Genomic DNA, 26,008 nt, shown 5'->3' with positions numbered 1-26,008 from the left:
GCCACCGCCAAGACCCCCTCCTCCCTTTCTCAGTTCCTCTCTACCCAGAGCAGGGAGCTCCAGCCCTGGCAAAGGTGGCCGGCTGGTGAAAGGCATTAACCCCTTCTCTGGGGGCAGAGTCTGGGCTCTGGCTGCCTAGGCAGAAGCCACTGCCCGGCGCCGCTATAAATAACCTGGAGGGGGCGGGCCGTGGGGCGGTGTCCCTGCGGGCGGGGGAGGCGGGAGATACCCCCAGTGCCCGGGGCCAAACCTTGGCCTCCCCGGCGTGTTGGGGAGGGAGGGGCCCACTCGGCTCTGGCCGGTCGCTGAGGAGGGTGGGAGGCACGGGCGGCGGCGGGCGGGGCGGGACGGCCGCGCTGGGAGGTGCGCTCCTGTCCGCGGCCGCAGAGGGCATGGGGGGTCCCGCGGGGCCCCCACGCCTCCTCCACATCCCGCACTGTGTCCTCTGTCTGCTCTGCCTCCTTCTGCCACTGCTTAAAGTAAGTGTGGGGTGTGATGGTGGGGGGCTGTTCTCAGGGTGGAGGTGCTGGGAGCTGGAGCTCCGTGCTCGCCTGACTGCGAGGCGGTGGAGGTGGGGGGTGGGGGGCTCACTGCTTAGTTACTGGGCTTAGTTTCACTCAGTCCTGGTAGGAGATGGATGGAAGAGGTCTTAGGGCTTGGTGGCTGGGATGGAGGTGGGGATCCCTGCATCCGGTGATGGGATGGAGATGTCCTGCCTAAATGAGGGGGAAGGGTAGGGAAATGAAACTCTTTAACACCAGCTAGGATGGGACTTTGCAGCCCTTGTGGATGAGCAGAATGTGCAGGGAGACCCCCTAGTGTCTAGGACATGCCCTTTCCTCAGGTCCAGGAATTCCTAGTCTCTGTCCACTTTGTCCCCTCCTCCATGGATCTCACTCCCCCTCCCTTGCAGGAGCCTCAAGTCCCTTCTTCACCCCATCCCAGTTCTGGTCCCTCCCCACAAGGGATCCCCAGAGAGCTGTCCCCTGGCTCCTGCAGGCAGGCCGGTCCCCACCCTCGGCTCAGGGCCTGAAACCAGGCAGCCCTCAGTACCAAATGAGCAATGGAGCCGAGGGGGCACCTGGGGGAACCAATCTTGCCAAGCACTTCTCAAAGCTGTGAGTATCCCCCAATGCCCAAAGCTGTGGGTGTGCGCACTGGCCGGAGTCAGGGTCTGCAGGTAGGAACTGGGGGTGTTGAGATGGGTAAGAGCTGTGCAGAGAGAGCTGCAGAAGTGGGGGTGAGGTTGGGAGTGATACCCAGAAATGGATGCGGGAGGAAGTGATCTCTAACTCTTTCCCCATTTTACAGATGGGGAAACTGAGGTTCAGAGAGGGAGGGCCACACTTTTCATGAAGAGCCACGACATTAAAAGGGTTCGAGGCCATGCAGGCCAAGGGTCAGAGCCAGGATGGAGGTCAGGAGGCCTGGTCCCACCCCCATATGTCACAGAGGACTCCTTGGCATCCACTGTCTGTGGCAAAGTGGTTTTGCCGACAGACCTGATCAAATCCCTGCTTTGCAGATTAGTGTGTTACCTTGGGCAGACTACTCACGTTTCCCCTCAACTTCCTCCTGGGTAAAATGAGGATGGTTTTGGTGCTTAATGAATAAGGTTGTCGTGAGGAATGGTTGTGACTGTGCCTGGCACAGAGTTAGCACTCAGTAAATACAGCTGGGGTTTTGTACCAGGTACTTGAGATGAAGACATGAGGGGCCCTGCACTTCCAGGGGGTCTGGTTAGGTGGAAGAGAGGACGGGGCACCGTGCAAGGTGTGGTCAGTACCCCACTAGGCAGACAGTCCCTGGACCTGCCAGGTCCTTTTAACGACATTGCAGGGAGGGGTGGAGGCTGTGGAGTAGATTCACTACCACCCACAACCGCTCATCCCCACTCCTGATGTCTTGGGCTCTGAACTCTTTTGCCCCCTAGCACTTATTCCCTGGGTAGGTGCTTTCCAAGGGAGCTGGTGTTAGGACCAGGGTTGCCCTTTGGCCCTGCCCCTCTGGGAGCTGTGATGCCAACTGCCTAAGCTGGTTAGATGGAGAGGGTTGCTGATTGCTGTCCGAGACTCAGTGCAGGTGGAGGAGTCTGTGGGAGGTTACCCTGGGTCCCAGGGACGTTAAGACCAGGAACTTCAGAGGCAAGAGTCTGCTCTCCCCTTAGAGTCCACCCAGGCCCTGCCCCTAGCCCCCTGGATGGCCCAAGACTAGAGACTAGTTATCCACCCAAAGTTATCATTGCATAACTGCTAAAGAGCCTGTGGTCTCTCTAGCCCCAAAGAGCAGTCTTCCTTGCTCTGGGTCTTTGTGGTAATGCTATTTATTTCTGGATCCTTTTCCAACTATTCTGAGATTTCTGTTGTCTATGAAAATAGAGTAAGTGACCTGAAGCAGGTGGTAGGGAAGTGAGGGAACCCAGGAGGGACCTGGCCTCCAGCCCTCTCATTAATTCAGTAATACTTTATTCAACCAGTATTTAAGGAGGATCATGTGTGGTAAAGACACAAGGGTGAAAACATCAGCCTTTACCCTATAAAGCTGCTAGCCTAGAGCAGACATGAGCAGGAAGAAAATAATGATGAAGAATTAATTTTGTATTTACTAACTGGTCATGGGAACTGATGGCTCAGTGAGTAAAGAATCGCCTGCAATGCAGGAGACACCAGAGATGCAGGTTCGTTCCCTAGCTCAGGAAGATCCCCTGGAGGAGGAAATGGCAACCCACTCCAGCACTCTTGCCTGGAGAATCCCATGGACAGAGGAGCCTGCTGGGCAACAGTCCAAAGGGTCTCAAAGAGTCTGATATGACAGAGCGGCTAAGCGCACACATGGGAGCTAAGAACAAATGTGCGCAGATATAAAAGCCTCTGCCAGAATTGGGAGGAGATCTGGCGGGAGGTGGGCAGGAAGGCGGGGGTGGAGATGGGGTGGTCCTAGGTAGGCACTGAGAAAAGAGCAAGCTAGAGGGAAGGCTCCAGGGTCCCAACCCTGTGAAGAGATGGTGTGAGGCTCCAGGGAGCATGGTGGTCGTGGTGGGACCTGATTTCTATCCCTGGGGAACTCAGGGCTCACTGACCTGGGGAGGAGCCTGATCTCACTGTTACAATTGTGAAAGTTCCAGCAGGCAGTTGAGTGGTGAGGACACCCTGGGCCAGCCCCAACTGCAAGGGCCTGGAGGAGCCAAGCCTTGACTCTGGTGCTACTGGCTGCCCTCTGAGCCCTTGAGAAGCTACTTTGAAAGCAGTGCTGAAATCATGCAGCCTTCTTGGGCACCAGACGCCTTGCCAAGCTCTTTACTAAAACACTGGGAAGGTGGGGACATTTATTTACAGATGGAAATGGAGGTCAAGTAAGGCTAAGGAAGATGGTGCTGGATTCCAAAATCCTTGATTAAAACTGCCTCGCCCCCTGTGGCACACTGGTAAAGAAACTGCCTGCCAATGAGGGAGACACAGGTTCGATCCCTGGGTCAGGAAGAATCCCTGGAGAAGGAAATGACAACCCACTCCAGTATTCCTGCCTGGAGAATCCCATGAATAGAAGATCCTGGTAGGCTACCATCCATGGGGTCGCAAAAAGTCAGACATGATTTAGCGACTAAACAGCAACAGCATCGCCCTCTGTGAAAACCCCAAGAGTCTTATCTGGGTCCAGATCCTCAGACATCTGGGCAACAAGACACTCCCTCAGGACCTCAAAACAACTTTTCTTGCTTCCTGTGGGGTCATCTGTACCAAGAAGGCTCAGCAAAGAGGGAAAACCCAGAGTCCAGAAGCCTGGACCCTCCCTGACCTGCACAGCCCTCCCCAGGACCAAGGCCAGGGCCCAGGACACCCCCCGCCCGCCCTCTATACCCAGGGCCTACAGGGTGGGGGTGGGGGAACTCAGGGGCCATTTACCAGAAGTTAATTCATTTAATAACTCTTCCCCCAAATTCAAGTACTCTGAGTGTTTTCTAACCTAATCAACTAATTTAGTCTCTCCATTTTTGCCATTTTGTTGATGTTTTAGTATGTTTTTAAAAAACCAATTTGTCTGAGGGCACTGCCCATTTAATTTCATATTCCTAGTCAGTCTCAGATTTGCAGCACTTTATGAATTACGGGACTATTCTGTATTCTCTTAACTGTCATTTTCTACTTTATCTAATTTTAAGCGTTTTTAGGACTCCTCAGTCAGTTTGTCTCAGGTCATTGTATCCAAAATTCTGTTTTTTTAAGATGTCATTTCAAATCTTCCAGAGGGAGGGGTATATTATTCCATAAGCTTATTTTGTTTATTCTCTTTAGTATCTGCACCGGGCTTACCACATGCTTGATACTGTTCTGAGCCCCGAGACACATTACTGGTTTTAAGCTTCACAATCACCCTGGAGCATAAGACCATCATTCACCCCCATTCGACAGGTGAGAAAGCTGACACAGTTCACGTGGTCAATCATCTACTGGTAGTAGGGCCAGGATTCAAAGGAGATACACTGACTGCAGATTCAGTTCTGTTAATGAGAATGTAAGATATTCAGATACCAAAACAATCAGAAAAAGGTGACTCTAAGGCAGCCTGACATTAGATGAGTGGATCATTAAGAGATCATTTAGGCCTCGTGACCTGTTCTGAGCCGGCTCCTGCAGTTCCTACCTTCCCTCCTCGCCACCCTCTGTATCCCTCCCTGCTGGCCTCAGACATCTGTGCACAGAACTCAGGGCGTGGCACGGGACAGAAGCGGGACAGAGGTGAGAGGGCACATGGGCTTTCAGAGACGAGGGAGAACACTGGCAAGGAGGGGCCTGGAAGCTTCTCCAGGCAAGCTGGTGGGCTGGACGGGAGAGTGGGACATCTTGGGCAGAGGGACCTGGGGAACATGCGGGGAAGGGAGATCTGGCTGGAAGGCGGCTGTGGACTCTTGGGGTCTTCACTCAGAGGTCTGGGCAGCTGATTTTTTAGAACAGAGCACCTTCCAGAAAGTCTGCCCAGATACCCCAGAAGATAATCACCTACTTCCTTCGTCTGACTGCCAGTCCCTCAGCCTCTGCCTCGGCCAGCCTCGGCTCCAGTATGGCCTCCACTGTGTCTGCTCGGGGGCCCAGACTCAGCCTCTTCTCCCCCACCTTCCTTCCCTCGCTTCTGCCCCTCTGTCTCCCTCTATTGTTCCTCTTCTCCTCTCCCCTTTCTCCCCTCTCCTCCTTCCTGCCCCCTCGTCCCCCAGTGGCCTCATCTCCTCCTCCTTCCCCGAGACAGGGCCTGAGTTCCTCCTGCCTCTATTCCTAGCTCAGGCTCAATGAAACCGGTGAATGAAAGAGAAACCTGGGGAGGACTCCTCCCCCGCCAGAGGAGTCCTCTCTGACCTTGGGCAGAGAGGGGGAGGCAGGGTGGGAGCTCACCCGGTTCCCCTCCAGTTACTGGCAGCCTGGCTACAGGACCTGTGGTCCCAAATCTCCCAGGCTTAGACCAGTGGCTAATTTTAGAGGAAGCCTTGTCACCAAGCCAGGAGGGAGCACTGGGCTGGGCCAGACCCCCTGGCTCCGGGGAGGTGGCACCTTTCAAGCCCGCCTGGCCCCGGGGCACAGGTTCTGCCTGGACAGGGCCCAAGGGTGGAGAAAGAACAGCTGGCATCTTGGCTTCAACCCACGGCCTCCTCCCCCTGCCAGGGCGACTCCTTTGCCCTCGTCTAAGGTGAGAACTTCCGACTCCAGGCTCAGCGAGGCTGGAACTAGGACCCCAGCCATTCTCAAAGGGAGAATTCAGAAAGAAGGCTGCCTGGCAAGCAGGGAAACCCCAGAGCCTGAGCTCCCAGAAATGGGGGTCAGGGTGCCACTCTACCTGGTGGAGGGGGCCATGGTCTCATCCACACAGACATTTATTGAGCACCTGCTGTGTGCCAGGCTCTGGACTGGGAACTGTGACCTGGATGTGAGTCAAATAGACACGGGCCTTGAGGTCCAGCAGCCTGTAGCTTCATGGGGCAGGACTGAGGCGTCAAGACAACTCTCTGCTGCTGTGACAGCCAAGAGCTGATCAGAAGCCCAAGGTGTCCCCCACATAAGAGATAAAGAGGTCTTCAGGTGGCTTAGAGTCAGTTCCAGAAGCCAGACTTCTTGTCTCTCTTGAGCACACCCTGCCCTACTGACTGGGTCTGCCTCCTCTCCTGCCATGACCTAGCTGTCTGCCTGAAGCCCCCCACTCCAGTGGTGAGAGCAGCTTCTTACTCACCCTGTTTGGAGCCAGGGTCCTCCCAGCATCCGTGGACCACAGGCCTTCACCTCCTTACCCAGCTCTTCCGTGTGTATCTTAACCTACTAGACCATCTGTCCAATCCTGCCTCTGCCCCTTATTCACTCATTGTGTGGCCTTGAGCAGTGACTTTACCACTCTGGGCCTCAGTTGCCTGACCTGTAAAATGGGATCATTACAGAGACCTCAGTGGCAATTGTGAGGATTAAATGGGCTTTGCTGAAGCATTCAGAGCTTCATTTAGCACATAGGAAATGCTGACTACACATCAAAGAAGCTTCTTTCCAACCCTCTGCTCTCTTTTTAAAATTTTATTTATTTTTGGCTGCGTTGGTCTTCATTGCTGGAGTGGGTTTTCTCTAGCGGCAGTGAGCACAGGCTAGGCTCTTGTTGCTCTGTGCCGGCTTCTCATCGCGGTGGCTGCTCTTGTTGCAGATCATGGGTTCTAGGGCAGGCAGGCTTCAGTAGTTGTGGCTTGTGGGCTTAAATGCCCCGTAGTATGTGGAATCTTCCTGGGCCAGGGATCGAACCTATGTCCCCTGCATTGGCAGGCGGATTCTTAACCGCCAGACCACCAGGGAAGTCCCGCCCTCTTAATAACATCCCTAGACCAGAAGCTCGCTGCTTCCTGAGCAGGCCGTGTTCTTCCCTGCCTCTCAGCCTTTGCTTGCCCAACTCCTGCCCCTAGCGTTTCTTTCTGCTTCTCTTACCCTTCCTCCTCCCTTGGACTCGATTTCCATGCCCAGTTTCTTCACCCAGCATCCATTGAGCACTGCTGAGCAGTCAGCCCAGTGAGGGAGCTGCAGATATACTTTCAGGGGCCACTGTCTGTGGAAGGGGGGCTGCAGAGAGCTGAGGGGGAGCTGCACTGGCTGGAGGGTTTGGAAGGTGGAACACAGGGTTTCCAGGAGGTTTTTCTAGAGGAGAAGGGCTTGATCCAGGCCATGGGACTCCCTCTAATGAGGTTTGAACCCTCTATCTCTGAACTCTCTAACTAGACCCCTCCTAGAGTCCATGACGAGGGCTACCATGGAACATGTGTCTTCTATGTGCCAGCTCTTGACATTCAGTAATTTGTTTAATGCACACAAAATCCAGGGGCCTGTATTATCCTCATTTCAAAGGAGGAGGCCAGGACTCAAGGAAGTTAAATAACTTGATCAAGGCCACAGCGCTGAGGAGCAGCAACCCGAGAGCCCTGATTGTGGGCGTGTTTGCAGTCTGCCGCCTCTGAGAGGTCATCACCCAGCCCTTGGGGGTGTTTATTCGTGGCTGTGTCTCTGCTCTCCCTGGCCCACCATGTGCTTTCTGAGGGCACCAGTCTCTTCATCCTCCTCCCTGCCCACCTATCGCTCACCACCACCCGCAGCAGCGGCTGTGTCCAAAATAGGCACCTCCAGGGTATGCCGCAGGTTTGAGCTGAGTCAGATCCACCCAACTGGCCCCTTGAAGAGAATGAATGTCGTTGCCAGCTTATTGGACCAGCGAAGAAGGAGAGGGAGTTCAGATCTGGGAGTTATTCCAAACCCTTTCTGATCTGCTCGCCATTTTGCCCACGCTGGAACAGCACACACCGATGCTGAGCACAGTGGCTGTGCCCCCTGCTTTACTCAGCAAGAAGACTCAGCTGTGGCCTCAGGTCACAGCGACTGAGACAAGGACACCCCACAAAGCCTGAGTCCCACTGGAGGATGTCCTGCGTCCCTGTCCGTGAGCTTAGCACCACGTGTTCAGACTCCCACCTAACATTGAACACGAGATGCCTGAGTGACTAGGCCATAGTGTGGCCTTTGGGGGCTTTGAGAGAAGGAGCTTGCATCTGAGATTCAAAATTTGGTCGGTCAGAGTCCACCATTAACGCTGAGTGCCTCTGCATTGAGCATTGCTTCTCCAATGACCTCCAGAGGCTGGCGGCTTCCTCGGAACTCACCCCATCCCCCAAATAAACTGTTACCAGATGCTTCTCAACAAAGAGAAGGGGGTTGGAAAGGGGTAATGGGTCAGGCCTAGGATCCGCACTTTCCCCAGACCAGCTGAGGGTGGGACACCAGAATTATTCTTGGAGGATCTTGGGACCCAGAGTGTCCCTCCCCAGCCCACCTCACTTCTGGCAGGTGGCTCTCTGGGCAGCTGGGCCTTCCTGATGCCCAAGAAGCTGACATTGGGTAGCTCCTGGCATCCCTGGGATATGTGAACAACAGGACCATGGTTCCCAGTGTCTGTCCTGCAAGCCAAATGGCCAGAGCTCCTGGCCGATGGCTCAGGAAGCTCCTTATAGCACACACACGCTATATGCATATTATTCACATACACAAGCACACACCCTACACAGACATATACATGCCCCGCACACATACCCCTTACGCACACTAACCTCACACACAGGACTTCTGCTCCCCAGCAGTTCCTTCTGCCCTTAGCCCTGTGGAGACAGTTGACAGAACCCAGGAGCAATGAGTGCTTGTAGGTGCTGGCCGTGCCACCCTCGCTCTCCCATCTGACCAAGCGGGGTAATTAATTAGGGGTTCCAGGCTTGCGTGGTGAGGGTGAGTGTGTGGCCTCCAGCCCCAGCACAGGAAATGGACTAAGCCTGATGTGAGGAACGTGATGTTTGAGGGCTGTCAGGCTCTGGTCCTGGGAATATTGTAGGGCAAACATTGACCCAGCTGCCAGGGAGGGAGCATCTGACAGGCAGGAGAGAGGGGAGGGGCTGCCCACTACAGGGGCAGTCTTCCCTAGAATCAGAAATATCAGTGTTGGGGTGGTGCAAAAGTCATCTCATATACACACACACAAGTGCACACACACACACTGGTCATAGGATAAGAACAGTGGTGGTCTTGGAAAGAATGGGAAACGATGGTTAGAACTGTAGAGAGCATTGCTTTTGTTCAGTCTCACACCATGCATTTCCCAACCTCTCTGGTTTTTGCACATGAATCGTTGTCTATCTATGACACTACCCTTACCCTTATGACACCACCTCTATCCCAGCACTACCCTTATCAACTGGGCAAACTCCTACTCAATCTTCAAAGCCCACATCAGTGTGACTTCCTCTGTAATACTACCCCATTCCTTCTAAGCAAATTTTAGACACTGTAACAAGTTGGTTATCTGTCCATCTTTCCCACCAGAAGATGGTCCCCCTCGAGGACAGAGATAACCACATCTACTTTATCCCTCCATATCTTGCATTCCCTCATGACTTTTTCAGGAGATGTGATCCTGGGTGGTTTCTGTCTTTTGGATGGGATTGCCATTGTTACAACAACCATATTTGTTCCCAGGCAAGTCTCTACATTGGCACCGTGGTCCCTTCCTTTTCCCCTACTCGTCCTTCTGGCTGCCCCCAACATGCCACTTCTTCCAGGAAGCCTCCCCTGTCTTCCCAAGTTCAAGTTAGGAGTCTCTTCCACATATTAACCTTTGTAATTGCCTGTTTACCTGTGTGACAGGGAAACAAAGTCAAACTATCCACTCTCCTCCCATCTCTTCTGAGCCTCCAAGTCTAGGGGGTCCCTACCTGACCTGGAACTACTTTGAAGAGTCTCACTGTGTCCCCCAGCCAGGGCCTGACACACAGTCGGGGTTGTACAGTGTTTGCTGGGGGATTGAAGGGATGGTGGACACCCCCACTCCAGCTTTGCCAACCGAAAAGCACAGGGCACATCCCATCCTGGGGAGGAAACCTTTAAGGGCTGAAGGGTGGGCAGAGCGTGTTCTTCCCTGGGGCACCAAGCTGCACTAGACCACCTCTAAAGCCTTGTCAGGGTTCCAGGCCTGGCCAGGCTGCTGGTCTGCTGTGTGGGGCCTTGAACTTTCCCTCCTCTTTAGCTCTGTATGATATAGAGGAGTAAGGGACAGGACAGGGCGGGGCAGGGAGCAGCGAGGGGTGGACACATGCTGTCACTGTCTAGCCAGAGCCTGACCTTCATCCTTCTTGTCCTCTAGGTGGGGTCCAGCCAGGCACCCAGAGACCAGCCCATGTGGGCACTGCTGGAGCAGTACTGCCACTCCGTCAAGACCCTTGCCAACCTCTCAGGTATGCCAGCCCCCAGCCACCACCTGCAGCAGACCCTGGGAGATGAGGGCGAGCCTCTGGGCCTGGGGGAGAAGCGGGCCAAGCCAGGCTCAGCGGGTGGTAGATGGAGACTGGCTTCCAGACCTGGGCCTTGGGTCTGTCCTTGGGCAGCCCCCTTCCCCACTGGGGCACAGATCACTGATGAAGAAGGGCTTGGCTGGGAGTCCTCCTGTGCCTAAGGAAGTGTCTGGGCTGGCATTCAGGTGCCCAAGAAGGGGGCACCTCTCTGCTTCAAACTCCAGCAGAAGGTGTAAAATACATTCCCCGTTGCCGTGGCTACAGGTGTCACCTTCCAGTAAGAACCTGTGAAGTAGCAGCTGGGTCCCGGAGTTCTGACCCCTTAGAGTTTCCTGGCAGCTGATTCAGAGTCAGGGGCAGCTACTGCAGAGCTCAGAAGAGCCCTGGGTCTCCACGGGCTCTGGAAGGACGTCCCCAAGGCTCCGCCCAGTGTCCCAGCCTTCTCAGGGCTGCATCCACAGAGGCAGCAAGGAAGGAGGAAGGCTGCGGTGTCCCTGGGGTCTGGAGCTACTGCTAGAGCACAAGGATAGACAAGAGTGCTGGCCAGAACTGGGACCCGGCATCAAACGCAGCTCAAGTCGCACATCAAAGAAGAAAACCCTGTCGTCTGCCCTCCTTACAATGGGGTGTTCAAGAGCTCAGGTGCTGGGGTCAGTCAGACCCGATCCCAGATCTGGATCCCAGCTCCTTCACCTAACAGCTGCGTGACCCTGAACAAGTCACCTGACCCGTCGTATTAATTTGCTCGTTAGGCACTCAGTCGTGTTCGATATTTTGTGACCCCACAGACTATATCCCGCCAGGCTCCTCTGTCCATGGAATTCTCCAGACAAGAGTACTGGAGTGGGTTGCCGTTTCCTTCTGCAGGGGATCTTCCCCATCCAGGGATCAAATCCCGGTCACCTGCACTGCAGGCAGATTCTTTAGTGTCTGAACCACCAGGGAAGCCCATTAATTTGCTTGGGCTGCTGTAAAATACCACAGACTGGTTAGTTTAAACAACACAATCACAAGGCCTGCCCTGCTTGACTTGTAATATCATTCATCCAATTTATAAATGGAATATGTAATATATGTATATATTTAATTTGGAAAAAGATATTTTTAAAAACCGAAGAAGACTATTAATGCTCATTATCCCACAACCCAGGAATTTTTAAATGTTTCTATCTGCCAGAAGTTTATCACACCATAGTCTCGTGTTTTTTCTTTTTCCACAAAACCAGGATGATCCTGTGTCTACAGATCTGTAACCTGCTTTTTCTTCTTGTAACTCAGAGTGAACATTTCCCTATGTCATTAATTATTCATCCACCACATTGCTGGTGTTGCTGCCTAGCAGCCACCGTGGGGATGCATCATCCCTCATTAACCATGCCGCTGCAGTGGGCGGTACTGGCTGTTAGGATGCCCTTGAACTTCAGGAATAGTTTCTCTGGTCCCCATATGATAGGTATCTCCTTTTAGGTGTCCACCAATTGAGAAAATGCATATTGACTAACCTAAAGCTCAGAAACAAGTAAAACCAAACAACCTCTTGTTTAGACGTATGTACGTGCGATAAAACTGAAAAAACTAAGAGCAAAGGAATGATAAATGCAACATTCAAAAGAATGTTCCCTCTGAGGAAGGAGTATATAGATACATTTGTAAGTGATTGGTAATGATCTAGTTTTGGACTGGGCAATAGATCATTATATGTGCTACTACATACAAACTTCCATAAAAGAAAAGACTAAAATAAAATAAAATTGGGCCATGTATAGGCTAATGATGACAAAGGGACATGAATCAAAGACTATGATCAATTAAATTGCATGACCTTAAGGTCCAAATAAAGAAAAAACACACATAATCACAAGAGACTTCAGGCAGGCTTTAAATGGATTATTTCTGTTTTTTCATCACAGAGTAATCTAATAGAGCATATACTGTAAGTTGTAAGGCATATTATTTTTTCAGTCCATAGGCAATGTAAGGGTCCAAATGGAATCAAGGATCCCTTGGAAATAACTCCCTAATCCAACACACACACACACACACACACACACACACACACACACTTGCACACACACACCTGGACTGATCATATGTGAAGAGACCCTTGGATCTCAGGAGACAGGGGTGCTGCCAAAGCATCCATTCCTTCAGTGGTGATTTGCTGAGCACAAGCATGAAGCACTCTGATGGGTGCTGGGGACTGGTTAGTGAACATGACCAGCCCTGCCTTCCACAACAGAAAAGCCAATAACTTTGATGTGATACAGGCTAGCCCCCAGCAGACTGAGGCATGAAGAGCCACCCACCCCAGATAAGACAAAGGAGGTGGGGGCTAAGCTGAACATTAGAAGGGTGGGTGGGAGTCAGCTGGGTTAACTGGAATAGAGTGGTAAGGGCATTCCCGGCAGAGGGAACAGCACCTATGAAGGTGTGGAGGTAGAGAATGCTCCAAGGGAATGGAGAGTGGACCCCAAGGGCATCTAAAGTTAAGGAAGAGGAGAGGATGGGGAATAGACAGTCATGAAGAGTGCTGTTTGCAGTGCTAAAGAGCTGGGCTTCGTCCCAAGGGCAATGGAGAGCTGCTCTTGCAAGAAGTCACACAATCTTAGAAAAATCACTTCCTCTGCCCAGTGGAGGAGGCAGGGAGCCCAGTCTGGCTGCTGTGGACAGGAGGATGGCCTGAGAGGGGTTGGAGGGGGAAATTCCTTTTCCTCCTCTGGGCTTCCATTTGGCCATCTGTAAATGAGAGTGTGGGGCTGGACAGTTGCCAGGGACCCTTCCTGCTCCACAGCCTGGTCCCATGGCTCCACTTGAAGACACCAGGCCATCTCCCGTGTGCCAAGGTGGAGTGAGGTAGGATGGGAAGGAGTGTCTGGCCTGGCCTGGGGCACTATCCCCAGTGCTACAGGGCAAGAGTGGGGCACCTTCTGGCCTCTCCGAAGCCTTCCATGCCCTCAGCAGCCCCACTGTAACCACAGTGAACCCCCACAGCCTGTCCCAGTTCATACAGAACTGGGACTCTTCAGCCTGACTGAGCACAGCCCCTCAGACATGCAAAGACAGGCTGTCCCCTTAAATCCTGGTTTCTAGAGGATATCTGATGGGTGGTGGGATGAGTGAGAGAAAGTGTGTACTCTGCAGACCCATGACTCTGTGAGATGCTGTGTGTGTTTCCATTATGTTTCCATTATGTGTTTCCATTATGAACACGCCTACCCGGTGTCAGCTGAACCCTGGAGCACCTGGACTGCCATTGCAGCTACCATCAGAGGTGGGCCAGAGGTACCTGCCCCCACGCTGCCCATGACACACAGGTGTCTCCCCCAGCACCTGTCACACTTCCCTATAACTTATTTGCAACCTGTCCCACCAGCCCAGGGGCATACAGACTGTCCCGAATACCTCTGCCCCAGTGCCTGGCCTGGGAGCTCACCTCCATCCCAGGGACCTCCCACCTGCCTCTGCTTCCTTAGCTAGCAAAAAGGCCCAAACTTTAATGGTAGTTGGATTTCATCTAGGTGAGGAAAGTTTTTGCTCTTTACAATTTCTTACTCATTTACTTATTTGCAAACACTAAAATGAGCTGTAAAATCCATTTGTTCCAAAGCTGCTCCTCTTTTCATTTTCCTCTCTGTCACATCTAGAAAAACAGACAATCATGCTGGTGATAATAAACTCCACAGTGAAATGCCACTGCATTCTGGAGGCCAGGGACCTTGGGTCTGTGGGCCTGTGCTCAGGTCCCGACTGTCCCGTCAAGATGCAGAATGGCCTTTAACTCTGCCCCTAAAATGCTCACTTCCCAGAGGAACCTTTATCCCATGCGCTCTCCAGTTAAGAGCAGTCTAGGTCACCCAGGCCAACCTTCCATCCTGCATGTGAGACGTTAAGTCCTTGGCCTCTGGTCACTGGGCACTCACCTCCCCCTGAGATAGCTGCTTTTCCTGCGCGGTGGCTCTGGTGATGAACAGGTTAACAACTTTAGCTTGGGCTCTCCTTTCCCTCTGTGCTGGGATCAGTGTGTGGAGCACCCTCCTTTGTGCATGAATGAGACTACTTCCCAGTGAAGAAATGGGCTGATGCTGCCAGCCACAGTCTAGCCTGTGGGGGACACTGGGCAACAGGGCTTGGTCTGGGACACGGGCCGAGTCTCAGCCTGGCACTGGCGACAGGACTCTGCCTAGGGTTGGGGTTGGGACCCAACTCATCCTCGCCTGCTCCTGGCACTGGTTATTAGGGACAGTAAGGGACCTCTGCCTCTGCAGCTGCCCAGAGCTGAGCCAAGGGCCCTGTCCATTTAAAAAGGCAGAGGAAAGACCTGGCTGGCTGGTCTGCACCTCGTACCTGCCAATCAGCTGGCCCCAGAGAGAGTCCCGTGCTTGCTCTCTGGCTCTGCCTGGGCAATGAGAACAGCATTAATATGGAGGCTGGTGAGACGGGAGCACACAAACTCAGCCCAGTCTGCCTCTCCCCTCGCCCTGCTCAGGGAATAATGCTGGCTCAGGATGCTCTTAGCCTGCTCTTGCAGCCTTGTTCCCAGTGGAAGATGGCAAGAAGGAATAGGACTAGCCACCCTGGGGCTTCCAGCCCAGCTGGGACTGGGTCCCAGCTCTCCCTGCCTTCTAAAGATAAAAGCAAACACATACATATTCATACACATGTACATCTCCCTCAGTCTTTGCATCTCATAACTCAGGACCAGAGTCTCAAGGCTGGGAGGGACCTTTGAGAACATTTCACTGATGGAGGAACTGCCCCAGAAGAGAGGGTGAGAATTGGGGTGACATGCAGGGAGAGCAGAGACAAAGGCAGGCCAGAATCCAGCCTGAGTTGAGGTGAACAACATCTCAGGCCCTGTATCTTGAGCCCAGATCCACCCCCACCCTCCTCAGTAGGCCGGAGCAGTGGACCTGCCCTCCATTCAGAATGGAGCCACCACGGGGAGTTAAGGAGCAGGCAGTCCTGAGGGGCCTGGGCAAATCCCAGATAAAGGTTTTCAGCTCCTCCACACTTGCTGTGGGGTCTGATCTCCCCTCCACACTTAAACACACACACACACCCTGCTCCCCTCCACACTTAAAACACACACACACACACACCCTGCTCCCCTCCACACTTACACACACACACACACACACACACACACCCTGCTCCCCTCCACCCACCCACACACACACACACACACACACACCCCAGGCTGTGGAAACCAGTTTCAGGTTGCCCTGCCCAAGCCAAGAGGAAAAGAGGTTCTCACTTCTCGTTTTATTCCCTCGGAACCCCAGGGCAGTAAGACCTGGGTGTTTGAGGTTCTTCAGATAATTTCAGCCAGTTTCTCCCCTGGACTTCATCCCAGTGAATGGCAACACTACTCCTGCCCCCAGTCACCCAAGCGGGAGACCTGGCATTACCCCTGCCTCCTGGCTCCTGTTGGAAGCCATCCACCCACTCCTCTCTCCAGTCCTGCCTCACCAGGGCCGGTTCTCCCCAAAATCCCTCTCCACCCTAGCCCCCATGGGCTGGTACAGGTCTGCACCTATTCAAGTCTCTTGATCTCACCAGCCTCTCTCGTGACTCCCTTGATTCCCTCGACGCCCCTCCAATCCACTCCTTTCCCAGAGGCCACGGGGGCTTTTCTAGAGTGCAGATCTGCTTGTGGGCTCTCCACTCCCTCTGTAATCCCCTCCAGTGTCCTCGCTCAAGGAGAAGAAACAGGAGGCGAGCTCCTGGGGCGGGCGGGCGCGCTTTCCAGCCCCCAGAGCTCGACCCTCGGGCAGGTCATTCCGCCATCGAAGGCCCACACTGTCCATTCCCGCCGCCCTCCTCGGGACCTGGTCTGAGCCCGAGAAGGCGGACTCTGGGTTGGACGGGTGGGCCGGGGGCGGGAGCCTGGGCCTGGCAGAGAGGAGCCGCCCGGCCCCGCCCCCTGGTGCAGCCATTGGCCGCGACCGAGCGGGTGGACCCGCAGCTGGGTGCGTTCTGCGGCTCCTCTCCGCTAAGGTCCAAACCTGACAGCTCCCGACGTTCGAGCGAAGCGCCCGGAGGCTGTTGGCAGGTCGGGGCTGGGCGAGAGGAGCTAAGACTCTGCTCTCTCTCGGCCGCTCACTCTCGAACCCAGCCCCTGGCAGCCACGCTGGGCGCGCAGTCATACTTCCTCTCCGCGCGCGGCTCCTGGGCGCAATGGACGCGGCACTGCTCCATAGCCTGCTGGAGGCCAACTGCAGCCTGGAACTGGCCGAGGAGCTGGTTTTGGACGGCTGGGGGCTGCCCTTGCACCCCGAGGGTAGGCGAGAGGCGAGCAGACCCGGGCAGGCACGGCTTCTTGTCTGGCGCGTTGAGTGTGCCCGGGTCCCCGCGCTCGAGCGCCTCGCGCCCTGCGTCCTGCGGCGCCCCGCGGACCCCAGCAGTCCCTCTGATCCCCGCTCCGCTCTCGCCCGTCACCAGGTCCCTACTCCTACTGCAACACAACCTTGGACCAGATCGGGACGTGCTGGCCCCGGAGCGCGGCCGGAGCCCTGGTGGAGAGGCCGTGCCCCGAGTACTTCAACGGAGTCAAGTACAACACGACCCGTGAGTGTCCCTGAGACCCTCCGCCGCGGGCTCAACGCCTGGCTCCCCTGAGGGCAGTTTAGGGGGTAGCGAGGGCTCCGAAGCCAGCGTCGAAGACCTGAGAGCCAAGGCATGGGTACAGCGCCGGCGTTAAAGACATAATATTAGGGGCGCTCCCTCTGCCCGTACCTCACCGTAGCTTCAGACATCGGTAAGACAGCGATTTGCCCACGATTCCCGTGCTCCATGCGCTGAGAACCCAGAAAGAGAAGGAAATCCTTCCTTTTGAAAACAAATCTATCTCCCACATTATGTACTCTGGGTGCCTGAAGTTTCTCCGTTAGGGCTTCTTTGTTTAGCCAATTTCCGCCCCGCATCTCCAGGGGCGGTGGGGAGGGATGGGCGCTTAGGATATGTTCCCAACCCCCAGGGTGAGTGCGGTGGTCAGACTGTACTGTGGGAGAAGGGGAGAGCAGGAGGCAGGAAAGATGGGGTGAGGCTTGTGTTGGGGCTGGGCATGCGAAGTGTAGCTGTTTCTGGACCAGAGTGTGGGGTGTAGTCTCTTCCCTACCTGGATGTCCTGGGACTGGCTCTCTGGGCTGTGAGTCAGGGGCAGTGGTCAGCATTACTCCTGCCTCTCAGCGTGGTGTCTGAATCAGGCCCGCCCCTCACCTCCTGGGGAGAACAGCCTGTGCCCCCCTTCCTCCTGGCAAATCACTGGCTAGCTTGCCACTCTGTGGAGGACAGCAGCAGATGCTCCAGGAGTCACACGCAGCATCCAAGTGGGGTGGTTCCGAATGGGCTCCGGGAGGGGAAGGGGGTGCCTGAGTCTATGCCCTGTGGAAGGTCCAATGGGAGCCAAGTGGCAGTGTCTTGTGAGGCTGTGGGATGCAGCATCACTAGCCCACCTTGAAGGGCCACTCACATCTCCAGCCCCACCCACACGAGCAAAGAGCCTTCTGAGACGCTAGGCAGCAGTGGAGGGCACCTGTTTGTCTGAAGCCCCTCTTCCTAGAAACATCATAGCAACCTCTGTGTGTCTGAATAGTGGCACAGCTCCCCCATCAGCTCGCTCATGCATGCTCTCGTGCATGCACCCACACACACACACACACACACACACACACACACAAGCACGTATGTCTGTCCAAACTCATACCTTCACCCAGAGAGATGGTTAGTGGGCTAGACTGCAGCCTCTGCCTCTGATGCTAAGCAGCATTGCCCTGTCTGCACCGCGGATGGCTCTTGTGGGCCCAGAGAGCAGCTTGCTTGGAGGAGTCCAATGGCAGTGGTGCTCCTGGTGAAGGGGGGTGGGAGACCTAGTGGGGCTGCTGAGGAAGATTTCTGCGTCATCTGACCACGCTTCCCACCCATGATTAAGATAGACCTTCCAGGGAGGAGGTGAGGTCCCTGATCCAGGAGATGCGCAAGCAGATGGAATGGCTTCCATGCTCCTTGCCAGTCCTGGGATTATAAAACTGTGTTTTTAGGATCCTGTGAGCTCTGTGGGGTGGAGCAGTGGAGGTCAGGGTCCCTGATTCAGTCTGAGCCAGAGATAAACGCTAAGTGAGGTGATGCGGCTCCTCTACCCCTCAGCCTGTGGACCTGAGGCAGCCCTGCTCTGGTTCCTACCCCAGCCTGGGCTGTCTCCTTTCTCCTCAACCCACCTGGAGCCCCCGAGGACAGGGCCTGGGTCTCTTCTCTTCAGATAGTTTATTAAACAGCTACTATGTGCCAGCCACTGCACTGGCGTTGAGGCCTTCACTCAGAATTGCAACAGACAAAAGGATACAGAGTGAGAAATGCCGTGATGGGGGAGTGCACGGGGGGCTGTGGATGAGGAAGGTGGGAGGGGAGATGGGGAAGGCTTCCCAAAGGAGGTGTCGCAGCGCCTTCCACACCACTCACACCATGTCAGATGAGAAGCCAAGGAAAGGTCAGGGCACCACCAAGGTTGGCACATGTAGTGCCCATCAGCCTCTGGTACTAATGAACCACTGTCTTCATTTGGACCGAAGTACAGCCCACACTCTGACTCCTGGTGAATGGGAGAAACATGGGGGCAGAAGGAGCGTTGCTATTAATCAGTGTGACAGCTGAGGTGTGAAGAGCCGCGGCAGCCAATGTCAATGGCAGTGATTGATTCTCTCCTCCCTGCCTCCTGGCCACTGCTTCCTTCTGCTCAGTTGCCTTTTCAGTAGGATCTTTCCTGGAGAAAGGACACAGGGAAGGAAAAGAGGTCCTCTGAGAAGCCTGGGGGAGGAGGTGCAAGGGTCCTGGCTCCTTCCTGCCGGATTTTGTTATGCTGCAACCAGACCCCGGCGAAGCCTCATTGTTTAGAGGGCAGGCATTGTCCGGGTGGGACAGCAGCTTAGGCATTAGTCCTTGTGAACTTCCACCCACTCAGCTGAGCGCAGAGAATCGGCCACCAAACTCCCAAATGTGGACCGTGGTCCAGGTGCCAGCTACCACTGAGAGACCTTTGCATATGTGACCCCCCACGTTCCCACCTCTCTAAGGCCCCCTGAGATATGTACTGCTCTTGTGCCCATATTGCAGATGAGAAAACTGAGGCTCAGAGACGTGAAGTAACTTTTCAAGGTTATAACCAGTTCCCTCAGCCCTCACTCTTAACCACCTGGCTGCACTGCCTCTGTGAAGGATGATTTGCGAGAAGAGCTTAAAGGGACAGGAAGAAGACTCAGGCCTTCACCCTGGAGGGTCAGGGAGTACTTGACCTCTGAGCTGGACTTTCAGGGACAGGTGGGATTTTAGCAGGTGAGAGTGTCATCGGTCTAGGGGAAGAGATGGGACCATGCTCTGTGCCTCAGGACTGGCTGGTGTTATATGGAGTACGGGTAGCAGGAGAAAGAAGCAAATGAGAGCAGATCAGTGGGTGTGGGTCAAGTGATGTAGGGCATCACAGAAGAGTTCACCTTTGGTGTGGCAGGGAGCCTGGGGCAGCTTGTAAGGGGAGGAATTCAGCTTCAGGGCTTAGAGTCTCTGGCCGCAAAAGAAGAGGTTAGGAGACACTGTAACTGACCCAGGTCAAACGGAGGCTAGGGAGCAAAGGAGGACCCATCTGTAACTGACAAGACTAGCGTGGGACAGGAAGGGGGAGGAGTCAGTGACCACACCAGAAAATCAACAAGCACAGCTGAGTATATGTGGACTCCGGGGAGCTGGAGGGACATCTGAATGAAGACGCAGAGAAGGCAATTGGCTGGATGAGGAAGCCTAGGCAAGCGCCTTGGGCTGGAGACAAGGTATTCGAGAGTTCTTATGTGGTTAGCTAACAGCCACCGGAGTGAGTGTGGGAGGCTTGATCAGAACCTTGTTATTCTTACCCAGAGACTATTTCTGGATGCAGCAGTGGCCAAGAGAAGAGTAGAGACTTGTTCAAGGCCACTTATGCTAGTCTGTGGCAGAACCAAGTTAAGTGTCCATGAGTCTGAGTCCCCTCCAGTATTCTCCCCATCTCCAGCTCCTCCTGCTTCAGTGGCCCAGGTTCTGCGTGTCTGTTCTGTCGTTTGACCTATGTTAACACATTGATCTTTACACTCACCCAGTGATAGAGACATAGTATTATCCTCATATTACACATGAGGAAACTGAGGCACAGAGGAGTGACTTTGCCAAAATCACACAACTTATAACAGGATGAGGATTCTAACTAAGGCTCTGCTGCCTCTGAGGAAGTAACTCTGATGGACTAAACAGAGAAGGGATTTGTTGAAAGGATATTGGGAAGTGTATGTAATTATTGGGTAGGATGGAGAATCAGATATGGGGTCCCCAGCCAAGAATTTAGAGCATAGCTGGCCTAGCAAGGGAACCCCCACTCTCTCTGAGTGGGCTTTGACAATACCATGAGCCCTGGTCACTGAATGGGCCGCAGCCCTGCCGTCATCACTGCCTTCGGATCTCAAGCTTTCCTGCCGTGGTCCTCAGGAAGCCTTCTCCCCATCTCCATGTTGTGGGCCCCCAGCTCATGGATTTCCTCGGTGCCAGAGCATCTGAGGAAGTGGGGGAAGGGGAGAGCTTTTGGTTCCCCAGTCCAGCTCTGGCTACAGGGGAGCCTAGAAAGGGAGGGCCTTTCATTTCAGCTCTATGGCAAGAGGTATTCTCTGGCTCCCCCAGGTTCCCCGGTGCCCATATGGGAAGCAGGTTCAAATTCTGGGCCACCTAAAACTAACATAATGTCCATATACAGTAGAACCTGGAGCAATCCCGCCCCCTTCTCAGTCTCCAGTGCCTCTGTCCCAGGGAGAAGGGCGGTGGTTTAGCTCAGCGGTGGTTTGACTGGAGGTGGGCGCTGTGTTCCATTTTCCTCCCATCTCTCACCTGTGTTCCACTCTGGTGTCCATCTCTGTAGGCAGGTCTCTCAGTGTTTCTCTCTTTGTCTCCATGACCCTATCTCTGCTTCTGTTTCTATGTTTGGTGCTGTCTCTGTCTCTGGGTGTATTTTCTCAGGGTCTCTTTCTGTGTGTATGTCTCTGTGTATTTCTGTCTCTCTTGTTTTCTGTGTGGTTCTCTCCCACCTTAGCTCCATCTTCCCTCTCTGTCCTCCCCTCCATCCCCCCATATCCTCTGTCTCTCCCTCCTCCCATTGCTCCCTCTATCTGCCCTGCTCCGACACCTCCTCTTGCCTGTCGCTGTGGTCCTCATGTTTGCAAAGGAGGGTCCTGCAACCACGTGGGCTGGGTCCTTTTCCTCCTGTGGAATCTCTCAGCCCAGCCCGGCTTAGCCTCAGCTCCTCCACCTCAGGCTCCCACCAGGTCCTGTTGAGAATGGCAGGCCCATCAATACTGAAGCATCTTCCAGGGTAGGGAAGATTCACCCCACCTCACTCAACCCCATGGGGAGGACTGGGGTCCCCACTTCCCAGAACCCCACTCCAGAGACATGCTGAAGACCTGGTTGTATTAAAATGGAAACACATAACCTAGATGGTCTCCAGCCACAGGGGTCTTCCCCCTGGGTCTTCCTGCTTGTACTTGGGGACCAGAGGTGATGAAAAAGGCTAAGCTCTCTCCTCAGAGAGCCCCAGGGTGCTTAAAGACCAAGTTCACCCAAATCAGCCATCAGGGATTGGAAAGATGAGCTTGGTGGGCACTGGAGCATTCCTGGAAGGCTTCCTGGAGGGTGGGGGCAGGACTGGTTCTTGAGGTCTTGAAGCAGTGGTGACATCACATTTGAGGACAGGCCTGGTGCCAGGGTGGAGCCTCAGCTCCAGAGTCCCAGGAACATGGCCCTCTGGGTTGAGAAATAGAAAGTGTGACTCCAGGAACTCATGTCTGCATTCCTAGTCCCCAGTGAGACCCAACCACACCCTGAGCCCTGAAGCCCAAGGGTCAGCAGTCGCCCTTTTGCGAATTGTCTCCTGCTGGGAGAGAGGGAAAGTTGGATGCCTATCACTGAGGGTTTGGCTGAGGGAAGGAGGAGGAAAGAAAGAGCAGAAAAGGATGCCTCTCTGGCCATCCAAACACCTGAGAACTTCTGTGCTGAGTCTGGCACTCCCCTCCCTTGCAGCTTAAGACTGGGAGATGCTTGGTCCAGAGAGGAAAAGACACTTACCCAGGGTTCCACAGAAAGCCAGGGCCCTGAACAGTCTCTGCTGGCTCTAAGAGCTCTTGGCCCACACTCCACATCTGCATGCATGGGACCTGGACCACTGAGAAACATTAACAGTGGACTCCCAGCTGTCCCTCTGCCTAAGCACCCTTCATCTCAGGCAAGACCAAAGGTGCGGCCTCCCATGACTTTCCTTCACCCCCTCACCAGGAATCCTCCACTTAATATCCCTTCATTGGGTTTATATGTTTCCCTTTCTCCACTAGAAACAAGCTCTTCAAAGAGTCATAAGACCCGAGTCAGCCTTCCAGGGTCTCCTGTGCTAGAGAGAGAGATGTTTAAAGAGAACTGTTTGGTATTTGCTCTTCAGTGAAATAGCACAGCCAAGGCTATAGGAATACATGGAAGGAAGTTGGTTCCAAAAAAGAAGAGAAAGCAAGTTGGGAAGGCTTCATGGAGCACGTGCTGTGGAGCACACCCTTGGATAATTAAGCCAGTGATGTGTCAGGTGGAAGGGAGAGTAGGTACAGAGGGAGAGAGGGAACAGGGCCAGATCATGGAGGCCTTAAACGCCAGGGCATGGGCTTCAGTTCTGCTCACACTACTCAGGCCCCAAATGCTCATCCAGAGCATCATGAGGCAGGACTGGAATACTCCCGAAGGGTGCTGCTTGATGTTCAGGATGTACCTTCTAAATCTGAATCCAGATTGGCTGAGAACTTTGACCTTGTCCCTCTCCTCCCTTCCCTCCTGCTGTTAATTCAGAAGCTGCAGCGTCCTTCGCTGTCCAGTCTCCCTCCAGCCTGGTAACCCCAGCAGGATCGGGAACCCCCACAGCAAATCCCACCCCCGGTGACTCTCAGGGACCACCCCAAAGGACCCTAAAGGCAGTCCACCCACCTCAAACCAGGTGCTCCAGAGTCTGGCCAGAATTTCCCTTTAGAGCACCTGCAGGGGTGGGACTGGGGATGAGGAATAGCAGGAGGAACCCAGACTCAGCCTCAGGGGAGCCCACCCAAGTGCTGGCTGTGCTGGGATTCACCGAGTGGATGGGTGGCAGATCCACCCCATCTGAGTCTCAATTTCCTTATCTGTGTGAAGGACACAGGAACATACTGACCTCATGGGCCCTGTCGCAACCCAGAGACAACACTGCCTTGGACTCGCTATGGACAGCCAGGCTGTGTCAGCAGGGCGAGAGAGTGTGGCTTAGGGTCTGGAGGGAGGAGGAGGAGCAATTGTGTCTCTGGGATCGTGTCCTTGAGGGTCCCACTCACACCAAGGATGCTTGTCCTCCTTATGGGGTGGTGTCACCTTCTATTGACCCTGAGAGGCACCAAGCTGTGTGGTCTCTGGATGGTGTCTTGGGGCACCAAGAGGGGGCAGTCTGTCTACACTAAGAGGATCTGATCCCCAAAGGTCTCCGGAGAGAAGTGACGCCCTGGCTCCCAGAGACCCCTGTGTTAACAGGAGAACAGAAGACTGCCAGCCAGAGATGCCCTGCCCTCACCCCCCATCACTTCACAGAAGCAATGGTTGGGAGCCAGTTCTAATTCTACTTGGCTCACCTTTGGGCAGGTTTTTCTCCTCTTTGAGCCCCAGTTTCTCTGTATGAGGTGGGTGGGGAGTTGGATGAGTTCTCGGGGCCCCCTTCCCCTGACATCCTCCTCTCTACAGCAGCCTCTGCCTCGAGGGTCCTTCTCCCAGCCTCCCTCTGCTGGCCGGCGTCATGGCGACAAGCCTATGGAGTGTTGCTAGGCATGACTGGAAGGAGGGAGCCTGCACAATAGCAGCCCGAACAAGGGTAGGCGCCTCCTCCCACTTGCCCCTTCCCTGGAGAGGCCAGTGATCTCACACAGTGAGCTGGATACTACTCATACCTCTTCCCTTTTTCATGGACCCAGTGTGGTCTGTGTTGTGCCTTCCTGACTCAGTTTCCCCACTCTCTGCTGTAGGTGTGGACACTTACCCCTCCCACACTTACTCAAGGACAGAAGGGCAGAAATAGAGAGCTGGGGGGTTGGGGAGGTCCAGGGTGATGGTGGGGTCTGGAGAGCAGTGTCTATACAACACTGAAGAAATGGGAAAGATGTTCCCTTCCCCTCTGTCACAAGCAGATGGCCCTGAGGGGCCCCTTCCGAACCTGATGACTGGGTTGATGATGGCAGATTCTCAGTCTCTCAGTGCGGCAGGTGGGTTCTGAATTTGGTCAGCATCACCAGCTGCCCCCACCTCTACCCCCACCAATGTGCAGTAATCAGATCAAGACAGGAAATATGCAGGCTTAACTCAGGGAGACGCACATTGTTTGGGTAGCTCAGGGAAACTGCTGTTGGCACAGGGCTGAATGTGAATGTGGGATGGGGGTGGGCTTAGGGTTAGATCTTAGGAGCTCTCCAGTTCACTGAAGCAGCATCCATGGTGAGAAGCAGGGAGTGGGAGCATTCTGCTATCCGTGGTACTGAAAGTTTCAGTCCTGCACAGTGACCTCATTCCTTCAGTAAATATTGCTTCTGGCCCTTCCCATCTCCCTGTTAGCACCTTTCCACCCTCACCTCTTGTCATTTTCTTTCCAGACAGTCAATGACCACATTGCTGCTCCTCCACCACAGTCCCACTCATCCCCACGCCCCGCCTGACTCTTGCACTCTGTCTCATAGCTACCACTAGAAAAATGGTCCCTCATGGTCCCCAGCTCCCATACACTGCCGGTTTGACTATCAGAGATAGAAGTGCCAACCTCAGGAGTGCTTAAAAGTGACGTATGGATGTCTGAGGTTGTTACAATGGCTTGAGGGTACTCCTGGAGTTTAGCAGATTGAAAAGTCCCGTGCAGCAAATACTTGACCTGCCTGAAATGCCAATATAGCATCACTGAGAAGCAGTTTACATTACTTTTCATGAGTGGGGAAGCTGAGGACGAAAGGGATGGAACTTAACCAACATCACGTAATCAGCCAGAGACAAAACTATAGCTAGAATGTAGGCTTCCATTTTCTCCCAGCCAGGCTCCCGGACCACTCAGGTGACTGCCCAAACCAGAAACTCTCATCAAAGTGTCAGCATCTGAAAGGGAGAGAGCATATTGTAATGAGGGCTTTCAACAGGCCAGGGCCACTCTGGGGGCAGAGTCCTGTCATGCTGCCAGGGTTAGAGTCCAGGCTTCCCAGACCACAGAGCCCTGGAAGAGAAGACCTTGCCTGCATCATACAGACCCTGATGCTCCTGGAAGACTGCATTGCACACCATTGGCGTCGATCTTTGGGGGGGCACCTGTGTTGCTGTGGTAGCAGGCACCCACCTTGCCGCCTCCATCCCCACAATTCTGGCCTGACCACCTGTCCTCAGACGCTCCATGCCCATCTTCCTCTGGTCCCCAGGGGGGACCCTTCCAGACTTCCTTTCTTCTGTCTGAGGCTGTGCCTGAGGGCTCAGCATCCTCATTAGCCAACTCTCCCGAAGTGCTGGGGACATCTGTCTTCCAGCCTCTTGGTCCTCAGTGCGTATAACCAGAGCCTTATTCCCAGCATGGCTGGGTCCCCAGAAGGC

The 26,008-nt window shown here is 54.2% G+C and overlaps 1 protein-coding gene across 3 annotated transcripts in view; it reads left to right on the top strand.

Moving 5' to 3' along the window:
- Positions 1–299: 299 nt before the first annotated feature.
- Positions 300–26,008, top strand: part of CRHR2 (corticotropin releasing hormone receptor 2) — a 44,878-nt gene continuing 19,169 nt past the window's right edge. The window contains exons 1-3 of one of the 3 annotated variants that reach the window (XM_020892500.2): positions 300–479; positions 10,189–10,279; positions 16,778–16,903. In XM_020892500.2, coding sequence (XP_020748159.2) covers positions 393–479; positions 10,189–10,279; positions 16,778–16,903 — 304 coding nt within the window. In that variant the 5' untranslated portion in view covers positions 300–392. Of the gene's footprint in view, positions 480–4,325; positions 4,410–10,188; positions 10,280–16,341; positions 16,617–16,777; positions 16,904–26,008 lie in introns of those variants that run through there. The other 2 variants (XM_070468144.1, XM_070468141.1) reach the window with 2 other exon arrangements.

Source organism: Odocoileus virginianus, chromosome 1 (genome assembly GCF_023699985.2).
Source record: "Odocoileus virginianus isolate 20LAN1187 ecotype Illinois chromosome 1, Ovbor_1.2, whole genome shotgun sequence".
NCBI lineage: Eukaryota > Metazoa > Chordata > Mammalia > Artiodactyla > Cervidae > Odocoileus > Odocoileus virginianus.
Note: the sequence above shows the minus strand (reverse complement) of the source record. Positions and strands in the feature narration are given on the sequence as shown.